This window comes from Centroberyx affinis, unplaced genomic scaffold (assembly GCF_046629955.1).
Source record: "Centroberyx affinis isolate AG114_WGS23_722 - 3 ecotype Tasmania unplaced genomic scaffold, CSIRO-AGI_Caff_v1 ptg002232l_1, whole genome shotgun sequence".
NCBI lineage: Eukaryota > Metazoa > Chordata > Actinopteri > Beryciformes > Berycidae > Centroberyx > Centroberyx affinis.
The window spans coordinates 223,711-237,723 of record NW_027280530.1 but is presented as its reverse complement, the minus strand read 5'-3'; the positions used below and the strand labels follow the sequence as shown (position 1 = coordinate 237,723).

General features: G+C 40.0%; 2 protein-coding genes across 3 annotated transcripts in view; both read right to left on the bottom strand.

Annotated features, from left to right (window-relative positions):
- Positions 1–4,761, bottom strand: part of cspg4ba (chondroitin sulfate proteoglycan 4ba) — a 31,117-nt gene extending 26,356 nt beyond the window's left edge. Inside the window, exons 1-2 of the mRNA XM_071532680.1 lie at positions 4,677–4,761; positions 400–563 (exon numbers count right to left, since the gene is read on the bottom strand). Coding sequence (XP_071388781.1) covers positions 400–563; positions 4,677–4,761 — 249 coding nt within the window. The remainder of the gene's footprint in view (positions 1–399; positions 564–4,676) is intronic.
- A 1,320-nt stretch (positions 4,762–6,081) lies between these two features.
- On the bottom strand, positions 6,082–11,368 carry LOC139655311 (uncharacterized). Of its 2 annotated transcripts, none has more exons than XM_071532681.1 (9): positions 11,296–11,368; positions 10,622–10,648; positions 10,351–10,500; positions 9,944–10,064; positions 9,226–9,438; positions 8,943–9,023; positions 8,343–8,484; positions 7,851–8,013; positions 6,082–6,862 (listed from the first exon to the last, which is right to left on the bottom strand). In XM_071532681.1, coding segments are annotated over exons 2-9 (1,107 nt in total). In that variant the 5' UTR covers positions 10,624–10,648; positions 11,296–11,368; the 3' UTR covers positions 6,082–6,627. The 2 variants fall into 2 exon arrangements, with proteins under 2 accessions (XP_071388782.1, XP_071388784.1); XM_071532683.1 differs by having other exon boundaries at positions 11,192–11,330.
- Positions 11,369–14,013: the final 2,645 nt, after the last annotated feature.

The following is a 14,013-nucleotide window of genomic DNA, read 5'->3' as shown; positions in this document are numbered from 1 at the left end:
AAGCAGCACATTGATTGGTTTCCCCATTTTGCATAATTCAAAGAAATCATGAGTTTGTCATTCAATGCAAATACAATAAAAACACAGATCCTTGCATATCGTCTCCTTTAATTAAACCTATTTCATAATGTCCTAGTTCCCATTGTGACAAGAAATGGCTGGCATGGTGTTAAATCACATCAAGCATGCAGACAGCAAGCTTGTCTGTCTGCTTGTGTTACTGTGTTGAGAGAATGACACTGTCAAGTGAGATGGAGACATAGCTTAAGGTGGCCAGTCTGTTTGTGTATGTATGTATGTGTAAGCCCTGTGTCGTTGTGTGTATAGTACGCATGTGCGTATGTGTGTATGTATGCTTGAGCACATATGCTCATGTGTTGGGGCCATGGATGTACCCACCTGCAGGCGACCAGCATGGAGCTCCAGTAGCAAGTAGTCGGTCCGACCGGCAGCTAGGAACAGCAGGCCATTGGTGCTGGAGGTTCGGAAGCGAATGCGGAGCAAGTTATGGTCGGACGACTCTGTTGCCTTGAGCTGTGCAAAGCCATCACCATAGAAGGAAGCTGGAGAAGGAGGAGCAACAGGGGCGAGAGAGAGATGTACAAAGAGCAGAGAGAGAGGGAGAAAGAGAGAAAGAATGTACAGTATATGTTGAAATGTGGTGTTAACTGTCTTTTCAAGGGTGTGAAGTGCACCATATTCAAATCAAATTGAGCTGCATTGATTTTTGTTAGGAATGGTAGCTGGGATAGAAAGTACAGTAGCAGTGAACATAGCAAACACAGAGCAAGTCAAGTCAAGCATTGTGGTCTTAATATAGCCAACATGTGACATTTAGATGTAAAAGCTGGATTAATTATCATCCTGGTTGTTCTTTACAAGTGGAACACACTCAGCTGAAGTGGGAAGCACACACACAGCTTCATAACACACACACAGTGCACATTTCCCAAATTATACCTCAAACCTGATTTTAAAAGTGCTTGTAAAATTCTTTGGATGTGTTTAGGTTTGCCTTCCTGGTGGGCCAGCTGTTAGTGTTGGTACTTTGAGTGCTCATCCATAACAATTTAAGTGCATCTAAGTACGATGAGAGCACAATTATGATAGTTTTAAAGCTTTACCTATAGTATAATGACTACCTTTCCTAAAAAACAAAGCACCAGACTTTGCATTTTGATGAAATTACAGCTTCATGGCTTAGCTCTCTGGTTTATGGCTTTGGGAGAGAATTGTTCACGTTCACAAATATTGATTGGACTGTCCTACACTGTAGAAACGACATATCTGAATTTTAAAACTGAATGGTGTTTCCCTTTAATGCCACAACTGCAGTATACAAAGGTAGTGGATGCGGAGGTGGCGAGGAGGTAGTCAGACATGTTTGGGCCTGCCCTGCCCTGACAGGAACCTTCAACCTGAACATGAAAGGCTCTGACGTCCCCACATTGTCTCGGGCCCCATGTTCCAGAAACAGCATGGCGGATGGACCCAGCTGTTTCTTCTACCTCACCTCCCTGCCATTTCACATTGCCCTGTAATCTGGGCTAATGCTCTCTGAAGCTTTCTCATCTAGCTTCAATGCCCGGGCACCACCAGTTTACTTTTTAATGAGCTTGAGAATCCCACACGTATTCAAAGGTTAACACACATCTTCATCATCTCTTTCCCTGTAAAGAAATGCCTGTTTACTCTAAATTTGATTTATTTGTGCTTCATCACCCAAGGGCAAGGACAGGAGGTCAGCTGTGCCTACTGCTAATGGGCCAACTGACTCACTGGCAAAGCTACATAAAGTTAATGCCAGTTAATGCACTTTTTCACTCCTAAAAGGGTTAATGCACTAATGGATAGTTTGCTTGACCGAATCCAAAATGTACCTACTGTGTAGTCTAAATTAACAAAATCAAACCACTCAACCACGTAATTTAGTCCTACAACCAACTGAACATCCAGCGGGCAATCATCAATAGCTAATTGCAGAGAGCAAACAATACAATATAGTAGGTCTGGGCGATATGGTTGAATTCAATATCACGATAATCATGAGGATTTTTTTCCATATATATATATATACACTATATATATATTGATATAGCTCACACATGTAAAATCACATATTAAATAATCAAATTGAACTGAATGGTCATTTTAGGTGTGATGTCAAACAAAACTTCAAATAATATTCCTACCACACCTCATTTTGTCTTGCTTGTTATCAGTAGTTTAGACAGCAGAATTGTGTGTTACGATATCCCAAAATCACAATATCAACACGATATGATTCCACTGAAAGAAGATAAACGATAATATTGAATTATTGCCGAGCCCTAGTGCAGCTTTAGTGTTCCCAGAACAGTGAACATTTGTCTTTAGTCCTAAGAAGACAGTCAGCTGGACAAGAAAATACACTTTTGCATTGTATTTATCCCTACTGCATATTAAAAATAAAGCAAGTGACTGACAAGTCTGTCAGAAGTTAACAGTCTCATAACAGGAATCCGATGACCTGTCAGTCAGGTGTGGGTCGGTGTAAGCACCTAATGAAATACGACTGTTGCAACTGTTAGGAAATTGTTAAATGCAGCTGGAAATACACAAGTGGAAATCCATTGGCCCATAGGCACATGGCACACAGGAGCCCCCTGCTTTAGTCATCCTCAGTCCATGGATGGATTGAGGATGACTCAGAGAATTTATTGTCCTTTCTCATTTGTACCTCAAGTTCATTCATCTGACTGGCTCTAGATACATCAGAAGGAGAAGCATTTCTGCAGACTGGCCAAGAAGAATGCAATGGCATTTTTCCCTTAAATCCACAAGGATGGACATGCATGCTCAATTGTATTTTGGCATTGTCACATTGCTGTTCAAATTACACGCCTCCTCATGTGTGGTTTACAGCAAGGGTCTTTTCTCAACGCATTTGCCTGAGTGGAACTGGATTCTCAGGGAGCTGTTTAAAAAAATAGCAATCAGATAAATAAATGGTTGGGCAAAACTTCAACTTGTTTCAGCTGTTTTGAGACACCTGAGAGCAGAAAGCTGGAAATGTTAAGTATGTAAATGAAAGAGCACGGTAGAGATCAGAACAAAAGAAAACCCACACATAAACATACCCATGAACGCCTGACTGTATCCCTCAAGGAGCAGAAACAGGAGGTAATTGAACATGGTTCTTTCATCTACACGTCTGTGCGGGTGGTGTCTCTGTGACAGGGGCATTGTTTGTGAGATTTCACAAACCATTCCTTCAAGAACAAAGTCAGTGACCTTTCAGTGAACACCCGCTTACAGGGTTAATTTGAGGGGCAAGACCAGTGGTTGTCACTGTGTGTGTGCTCAGTTTATACAACAAATCTTAGATGTAACTTGACTGAAGTGCCTCTTTGGTTTTTGTTGACTGTCATGCAACTCTGTTGATTCATTGTCGAAGCCCAGTGCGTCGCTGTTTCAGCACAGGCTTGTTTCATAACGCACATGGACCCAAAAGGAAATAACAGAATGCACACATTCAGAAATGCAATCAAGTAAAGCAAATGTCTCTACTGTAGTTATTTTGAATGAAGGAACATGGTGAGTATGAGTCATGGTGAAATAATTCCATGCTCCTGATTATCCCCAGGAGCGCAGCCTGGATGAATGAACCACACTAAATTTAGATGATTCATCCCCACAATTAAATTCAGACAGGCTAATGAATGCCTGGATGGATGTAAATAATGTACATTTTGATGGATGTAAATAATGTACATTTTGATGGATGTAAATAATGTACATTCTGAGGTTGCAAGTCACTTAAAAAAGATCATATTCTCTTCAGGTCTCTCAATGCAATGATTGTCCGTTTCTCTGAATTCATTTGTGTCATTTCTGTCACTGTGATAGCCAGATAGCTCTTCCACTGCACTGGGCATCACAGTACATTTCTGCAGCAGCCTTGGATAAGGTGAGAGAGCTGTGGGTGGTTACACTACACTGCATATCCTCTGTGTGCACAATGCCCAGACAATGCACAAGTGTTGTGACAGCACAGGGAGTCTTTTTGCACAAAATGAATGGGATGGAGAAAACCAAATGAGTAGAACCATGGGCTTTAAACACAAGCCAAAAATAAATTCCTGTTGTTGCTAGTGAGTGATCAGGAAGAGAATGAATCATGGCATTACAGCAAAACATTTGCTCCTGATGTGCTGCATTCAATGAACAATCTGCCTTCATTCACAACCAATCACATTCTAAGTGTTAAACTGAGGTTAACATTTTAAGACCTGTGCACCTCACGGCACTTTAATCGCATATAGCCTACAGAAAACCTTTAACAATCTTTTGGAAAGTGATACTAAGCCTCATTTTGCATCCGCACACTAATAAAGTTACCCAAATAGCACAGTAGCCTATAAATAAAGCATTTCACTAAAGCAAAAAGGCAAATAATAATGGCTCGGTTATTATTTCATTCGTCATGACTCTTCAGCTGTTGGTAATCACTTTGTAGTCTTATAGCCTTCAGGTTGCAACAGTTTCCTAAGAAAACTACAGACACTGGGAGAAGCTCGTCAAGGTTGACCTATACAAAAACAACATTGTAGTCGAAGCTTATATACAAATCGCCACTGAAAGCGCCGTCAAGTAAGCGTTTTTGTTTGTTTCTTAAATCAAAGTTTCATTCTCACCTCCTGCTACCAGCTCGAAGAGCAGCGACCACCATAGCAAACCGCAGATCCACAACTTCTTGCTGTTTTTCACCACAGAGTCCATCTTCTCCTCCGTGTGGAAACACTACCGGACTAACTGGACTCCACTGGTTGCATATTTACAGGTTGGTTGGACTTCTTGGGGTTTTGGTAACGTTTTTCAACCACTTCGGGAGTTCAGCTAATCTCCTACTTGTGTGTGAGAGAGAGCAGCTATGCAGAGCCTGAAAACCACTGCTGCAGATCCGCAGTAAACTCCGCCTCGATCGTGTGTGTGTGTATGTGTGCGCGCGTGCGTGTGTGTGTGTGCGCGTGCGTGTCCCCTCCTCTCATCAAGTATCATTTTCACTGCTTAAAATCAGTGTTTTCATTTTTACAGAGAAACGTCACTGCAGTCCTCAAGGAAAACAAACATAAACCACAATTATAAAATCTCAGTCTGTTTTCAAAAAAAAAGATGAAAGGACAGAAAAAAAAAAATCACTAAAAAATCAAGGTAAAAAAAAAAGTCAAATACGAATTTCAATATTAAGCCAGTTTCTTCAGTTAGAAAGTAGCATAATGAAAGCTTAGTTTTCATGTAATAACACGTAGGTCTCTACACGATTGCCGAAAACATGAATCATTAAGTTGAAAGCACTATTCATTAATCCGAAGTTACAGTGTCTCTAAGTTAAATAATCATGTCTGTTGGCACGGAGATAAAAACAAACCGTGTGTTCAACTCGAAATGTAGTGACATGAATAAACTCTGGTTGGTGCTCAAGTGGAAACCAAGCTGATCCGAGGTCAGGCCTTCAGCTGAACTGAGCCAGGTTTGTTGGACTCATGTTTCCACTTCGTTTATTGCGTTATTGTTCATTATGATTCATTTATAGACACTGTCTCCTACATGGTCAACTACCATAGACCTACTCACCCTTAGGAAAAAGAACTATAGTAATCCAATGGTACATTTCAGCAGAAGATAGTAGGTAACTTTCAATAGAAAGGTAATGTACAAATGTCACAGCAAAACTATAGGATTTCTATAGGATATAGGGATCCTATAGGATTACTGTGCTTATATTATACCATAAAAGTAAAAAAAACAACAACAACAGAGTACTATAAACTCACTAAAGTACCACTGACAGTTTAAGTACCTAAAGGAAAATTATAGCTCAATAGCTGCAGCCAACTGTCTTTCCAGTTGCTGCTGGCTGGCACTAAATATTATATGCTGCCAGTCTGTGAAAACACAGTCCCTCCAGTATAAGGCAGTATAAATCTGAGACAGCAAGTTAATTAATAGAGATGAAGACAAATAAAAGTTTCACCAGTTTCTTCTTGTGGGTTTAATTTAATATTTCAGTGCTTTTCGAAGAATCAATAAATAGTTGTTATTGAGAACAAGATATTAAAATAAATAAAGAAAACATTTCATTTGTTGTAAATCAGCAATATCATAAAACAAAGTGTAGATTCATTTGACCATATTGTGTGGAGAGAACATAGGTAGTAGGCCTAAATAATACAGACTTTCTAACAACTACTGAGTCTCATGTTAATACTATTCATGGTTTTCAAAATACTGACCAATCAGTATGTACTTATAATACAATTCATTTATAAAGGCTTAGCATGAGGTCATCCAGATTACAACCCATAAAGAAAAAAAAATCAAGTTTCTCAGTATATATAGCATAAATTTAAATCACTCAGATACAGTTTACTTCTAATTACAAACATTGTCCTTGGTGCACAGAATATTCAAAACAAGAATCATTAATATGGAACCAGAACTGAGGTAAATAAATCAAACTCAAGGCCAAATATCATTCACTTAGAGGTATTAGAGCAGATACTGTAAACGAAGTAAGTGTGCGGCACATCAGGAAATATTAGTAACAATTGGATTTGTTGTAGTTTTGACAGAAGTGGCGGGACTTCAGCATGTCCCCATGAGTTTTCTGTACTCCTGTTTGACACAGCTGTAGACAGGATGGTAGAAGCGCCTGTCCGGTGCCATCAGGTCAGTGACGATCTCAGTGTGGTCGACTTTAGGCAGCAGGTACAGCGACACCTTCACAGACAGCGAGGTGAGGAGCTCCGAAAACCTTGTTGAAGATTCAACAGGAACTATAATGTCACTGGTTCCATGGAGCAAAGCAAAGGGTGGCACTCTGAGAAGGGAATAGAAGAGAAGAGAAGAAGTAAAAAAGATTGCTATTTTGTACTGTGAAAAGATTTCAAAACCATGCTTTCACTTATTTACAGCAGATCTGAAGCTGCAGAATGCCAGTTTGAGTGTACTTTCGTTAAAGTGCAGTTTTATTTTCTAGCCAAGCAGAATCATCCAAGCCAAATAATCAGAAATTGTTAAAATTATTATGTGACGAGAGATAGTTCCCTGCTTTGGAAATTACATGTTAACTGGCCCCTATGCTGTTACACTCTGCTTTCCCAAGGTCTGAATAATGAATAAAATACAAAATGTGAGTATACATAGGGCTAGACAGATGTACTTAGGTTTGCTGATATATCATACCAATATTGGCCTTTTATTAAATATCAGATATCAGTCAGTCATGTCGTCCATCACCGATATGATGGATGACGGTTCCTCCCTGACCACAGCTACAGAAAAACAGTCTGTAAATCCTGCAATGTCATTTTATTTGCATTTTATTTGCATTTTATTATTTTAATTGTTCAGTTCAGAGTTTTCCCTACCATTGAACAGGTGAGGTGGGTCACCCTGCTTTAAGTAGCTGCTAACCCTAAAGGAATTTCATTAGTCTGGGTTTCAATGGAGAGTTTTAGTGTCCCATGATGGTCTAAATGCTGTTTCTTGCTTTTACACCATTTACAATTATGAGGGGAAACACAGAATTCATGTAACCTTTTGGCATGAAAATGCTCAAATTTAAAGATGAATATTGGTGCAAAGTACCTGCTATTGGTCTTAAAAACCCCACACAGTCAACCCCTTGTATATGTGATTAATGACAAAATGTGCTGCAGCAAAGCCAGCAGCCTCAAACTTAAAGAGATTTACACTGAATGAATGACTTCTGGGTCGATGCAACAGATTTTGTGTCTTCAGGTATCCACTATGTCACCATTAAAGACAATCGCAGCGACAAAGTCAAAACAGTTGAATTCTGGCACCTTTTCAGGTTGTCCTGGCTGAACGTCCTCAGTATGTGTGTGGGTGAGTAGTACGGGAAGTTCTCCACTCCGTTCATGGCTTTGTGCATGGTGGAGACGTACTCCACGGCTCGCATCCGCTCGTGCTCGTAATGGTCCATGATGTTGTACACACCGCTCAAACCTGTCCGGGGAACATAACAGAGATCAGCTACTTCATTCCTACAAAATACTGGATGTAAATTCTGAATAACTGTCGAATATATGAAGGAGACAGATCCTTGAAATCCCATTTCTTTTGAAAAATTGCATTTGAAGAAGTCAATTTCAGCTACTGTCAAATATTCAATAACACTGCAATGCTATCAGGTCAGGGCGAAGGAAAGGAAAACAAACAATAAATCAGAAGTGACAAAGTATCTTTGTGCCACACAGAAATGCATTAAGGCTGCGGATTCTTTAGCATCAAAGTGCGACTGTTCCTGAGACTCGGTGAAGCTCTACAAGCCTTACCAATAACTCCTCTTATCGCCACTGTGAGCTCCTGCTGCTTGCTTGCCTCAATGAAAAGCTCCTCTCTGGTGTCAATGAGAAAGAGAGTGGTCAATGCACACAAATGTGCACCAGCTGAATGGCCGATTAACACTATGTTGTCCTACGGAGAAAGAAAAGGGACAATATGTGTTGTTATATACATATTAGTTACTATGAACAATTTTTTGTCCAATAGGTACAACATACATAATATGTTTATTTTGCCTTTTATTACATAGTTCAAAGTAGAGAGAGACAAGAAACAGTGGGAGAGACAGGATGACATGCAACAAAGGTCCTGGGCCGGATTTGAACACAGGACATTGTGGTTACATGGTACGTGCCTTAGACCACTGTGACACCAGGACGACCCCTGTTCATTTTTAATAAAGTACAAAGAACATATAGATGGGTTCAGCACTATTTGAACAGAAAAGGGGTTTTAGAAAGTAGATATGTCATGAGTTAAATCATGAGCTAAAAGTCTTTATTCTACTGAGTATAATGAATGGTCAATCTTGTCATTATGATTAGCCAGTTTTCCCTCAATTTCCAAAGAACAAGTAAAAAATGACTTACTGTGTCAAAGTTGAACTGTCGACTCTCTCGTGCCCAAACCAAGCAGTCAGCAATATCTTGGACCATCCCTAAAACATTTGCCTGGAAATGAAATTAAAGCAAAAATCAGTTTAGACGTCACAATAAAATGTCTAACTGAATCTCTCATCTGTCATGTAGGGTTACCTCAGTATAATTCTACTCTAAAGTGCAGAGCGTACTGAGTATTGTTCATACTCTATACACATTTATACTGTAAACATACTGTCAATCTTGTCTCTCTGTGTAGCCGGGAAGCTTTTACCTTTGGATAGGTGCAGTAGTCAGGACAGACGACGGTGGCGCTCAGCTCCTCAGCCATCTGCCTGGCCAGCAGACAGTATATGGATCTGTCTCCGGAGCCCCATGCACCGCCGTAGATGAAAACCACCAGGGGAACCGGCTCCTCTGCGGACCGGCCCGCCGCGGGGGGGTGGTAGAGGTCCAGCTTGTTGCTTCGACGGCCGAAGGTGATGCCCTGTCAAGTGTCCAAACACACACAACTGTGAACTTTGACACAAGTTTGAGTCTTGAGGGTGACCATATTTTCAAATGACCACATCAAGGCACAGGGTCCCATGCATTTTTGTGTGTGGTCTTTTTTGGTCATATTCATGGACTCAAATTTAGCATGTTTTGGAGTAAGACATGACATTGATCAAAATTAAACATCACAGAGGCCTCATTTATCACTCATGATCCTGTCAAGTCGAGAATTCATGGAGAAATACTTTTAAAACTTATGCTATATCAACACAAATATCCATCAGCGAACTTTTAAGGCCATCCACTCATTTTGAAAAACTTTTAAAGGCCTTATTTTATTTTTCTCAAATCCACAAACTCTCAAGGGTTTTCAATGCCCGTGGGAATCCTGTGTTCCAGGCAAATCCAGAGGTCTAGTCCCTGCCATGCAAAGAAAAAAACTAAACATGAAAACAAGCAGGCCATCTAAACATCTTTCTGACTCGACATTAACACACCTTTTCATAATGCTTACGGTTCTCGTCATTCTTGTACCATGACTTCCACTGAAAGTAAAGTTTCCCGTACTGCAGGTACTTGAGTGTTTCCAGCACGGCTCTGGTCAGACAGTATATTCTCCTGACGGAGAAGGCAAACAGGTGAAGAAGAAGGTTAATGAATAATATTCCTTTTGTGAGTAAGAAGTAGATAAATGCTCAACTGATGCAATCTATACAAAAAAGAGAATCATCATCATAGTCATCAACAACTTTTTTTCTAATTACTATTCGAGATATTGCACAGAATATATTGGTCAAAGGTATTCATTCTGTGTGGTTATTCTTGATGGATATTTCTCTTTATATGTAAAATAAAGGAAGAATAGCCTAATCCTGTGATCTAGTGACAAAAAAAAAACAGTTACCTTGGTTTTAGAGCTTCTATGTACTTTTTATAGCCGGGCTTGTTGGGCCAGCCGTACATCCACTGGGCAACCAGAGAGATGGAGTATGGGAGGCCGACCAGCAGCGCGCCTGCTGCTACAGGGAGCGACATGTGGGGCTTCAACCCAGTCCTTCAAAAAAAAAAAAAACAGTTCAAAACATTAGCGCACAATTTTTAGTTCAGATATTACTTTCAGAAACTCTTTGAAATATTCTATGAGACAAATTAAAAAGAGATTGAGAGACTCTTACATGTTTTACTCCAGTAGGGTTCCTTATCTACAGAAAATAAATGATATAAAAGGAAACAACATGTAAATATCAGGATGTAACGTGATTTCTCATTTTTATAGAAAGTGTAAAATGATACAGCATCCAAAGCAAGATGCACAGCCCAGCTGCAGTTTTGTTCACAGCGGGCGCCCCCTACTGGGATGCAGGAGACGATGAAGAAATAAATAAATAAAATAAAACCCTGGTACAGGTTGGTTAATGGCTACATTTGTGCTACTTTCACTTGCTTTTGGAATACCACGTGGGCTGCTGTGATGCCAAGGCCTACGGCGTTTGATTTATTCTTGTGGATGTTACAGCAGTAAAATGGTACCCAAACAGAGCAAAATACGTCTTATTATAGCTTCATTCCACCATTTCCATGTAACCTAGGCCGATCGGTCTCAGTTTTTACACACCGTCCGAATTGGTGAGTTTAGAACAATTAAGGTCGTCCAAAAAATATATATATATTGCTTGAATTTTCATTGTTTTCCTTTAACAACCTACAGGAAGGTCAGGAAAAGCCGGAAGACCGCGTAAACCAACCTAAAATCACATGTAGCTCTTTATCTCGCGGTCATTCTTCCAGGTTAGTGTGATTTCTATAAAATCCCGTGTTTCAAAAGACAAAATCTGCTTCCGCGACTCACCAAGGACTATGTCGGTATAATTTTAGCCAAGAGTCATCCTCCAAAAAGCCGGGGTATGAAATATACAGAGAGTAACACGGAGAGGCGAGAGAGTGGCGTCACTTCATTTCCCGTTTTGGTTAAATCCTTTCTAGACATCTTCCGGTGTGACTGAAATTACTGTCAAAGATCCTCCACAACATCTTTATTTTTTTGAGCGACATGCTTATTTGATTTCGCATCCCAGCAGAGAAGTCTATGTATATTCTCGGTGAGCTACTGGCAGCTTACAACGCGTTGGAAATGGCTTCAAATTAGGCCAAAACAACTTGTTTTGCAGTAGTATCCCGTTCGCACATGCGCAGTGTCTGACAGTAAAACGAACAGAGGTCAGAGGTCAAATTTATAGCTGTCTTGATGAGCAGCTTTATACCTGACATAAATTACAATGCATAGCTAATTATACTGATTAAATTGTTAATCTATATTTTTTTGTTTGTTTACTACTTTCGCTGCGTGCGGATTTGCACACGTAGGACTACATGATGTGTTGTGTGTTTCTGTAGGCTGGAGTAGGCGGATTTATATCTTCTCATCGTTAACAGCTCGGTACTAGAAATGCTCCGGAAATACTTCATACATACAGTATATTAGTGAAGAACAAAGAGTGTTTAAGGAAAGAGGCCTGACAAGGGAGTGTAGCCCCAACGCCATGGGAACTGACTGGAGACATTCAGAATCCACAGTAGTCATTTTCTACTAAAAGGGCATTTTCAGGTCAAGGACCCCCAAATGGACCCTACCTTCATGCCACGGACCCCCATTTGATAAGATTTTGCCCAAAGGGCCCATTATGGGAAGATTTTTGTCGTTGCTGATTTAGCAGTGAAATGTATAACAGTTTAGAGCTTACTGTAGCTGGGGAGATAATAGTGGTGAGGGTGAAACTCATGATCAAAACTCATTTTTTACACATTCTCTAATTGGAATAATTTCTAGTAAATTAAATAGTGCTGAAAGTATACTATTCCTCATTTTGTCAGCGACCCTGAAACTCTCCCAAGGACCACTGGGGGTCCCTGGACCCCACTCTGAGAACCACTGTTTTATATTACACTAATGTCTCAAAGATAATGTGGTAATGATTTATTGGTGTTAAAATGCTACACGTAGCACCTTTTGCCATTCAGTGCCACACATGCTTACTGTTCAAAGTTGCATAAATTCACGTTCAGAGAATTATAAAACAGTTAATTGCACATCTTCAAGTCCATTTGTACACCCTCATTTACACGTTTGAGGCACAGGGACACACCGTCCTCTACAGACATACTGGCTCCTAAACTGGTTTTGGTCCAGGTCAACATTTGACGGATGTTTACTTGTTACTTAAAAACTTTAATAATGACATAGATCAAGGCAGCAGGTCCATGATCACTCAGGCTTGTAATGCTGTTCTTTTGGCACTGGGACGCGCATGAACTGTGAACACTGTTATATTCCATTTGGTTTCACAACAATCAACGTTTTGTTGCAAAGTTAGACAACAGTGTTATGCAAAAAGAAAATAAAAGAATGACTTTTGTGATGTTGCAACTGCAGGGATTATATCCAGTCCCTCTCTGCAGGCTGGAGCTTTATTGGATAGAGAGGAGATTTTTTTAATGATCTGCTAAATGCCACTGCACATGAATCTACAGTAATGTCTAATCAGTAAGGGGCGATGCTGTAAGTGTCTGTGCGAGCATTATGAGCAACTGTCCAGCAGGGGGAGTAAGTATTCTGTGACTTTTTGCCTTGAACCTCGTCTTGTCTCACCTGAAACAATTCAGCCAGATGGCATCCACCTTTTTAAAGGAGACTAACCATGAGCCAAACACTAAATAGCGGTGTGAAGATAAATTACTTATTTATGCTTAAAAAATTATTTCCAAGACTGGGATTGTTTTAGTTGTATAGGTGGTCCTGCAGATATCAGAATCAGAAACTTTGATTCACCAAGTACCAAGTACAATGTACAAGGAATTTCTCTTGGTGCAGGTGTCAACATAAAGTCTAATAAGAATAAGAAAAATGTAAAAAATAAATAAAATGTAAAAAAATATATTCAATACAATACAAATAAAAATAAAAGATATGTGCAATGAGTTATGTACAGATATGTGTAATGAGAAATGTGCTACGTTAAGTACATTTATATTATACGATCAGCATATCTAACTAAATATTACATTTCTGTGTTCTATTTCTGCTCATTTTACAGAAATTAATCCCTTTCTGCAAAATACAGAAGGTAGTCTAGTTCTGGAAAGAAGTTCCATGGACCATGACTATAAAAAAAAAACTTGGATTCAACATTGCAAATTCATGGAAAGCAGAGCAGCACATGAGCTCTGACCAATGCGAGGGTTATTGTTATGGTTGGCCCCACAGAGCAAGGCCCCGGCCCTGAGTGGGTGTGTGGTTGCTCACCCATCTGCTACGATGTGGGGAGTCCCAGGTGCTTTTTCAGAAGCCACAGTGGAAACGGTGCTTCTCACGGAGTGCAAACTCAGGCCTTCAGGTTGGCAGTTTGAGCGGAGTCAGCCCGTTTTGAATGGTGTGGTAAAAAATCACTGCATTTCGCCGATAATGATATTATCCTTTAGGGAATTATTGTATGCACAGTGGTATTAAGATAATACCAATTGACGCGCACAATTCTTTATTCAGTATAGGCCCAGAAGACCTAAACCTAGA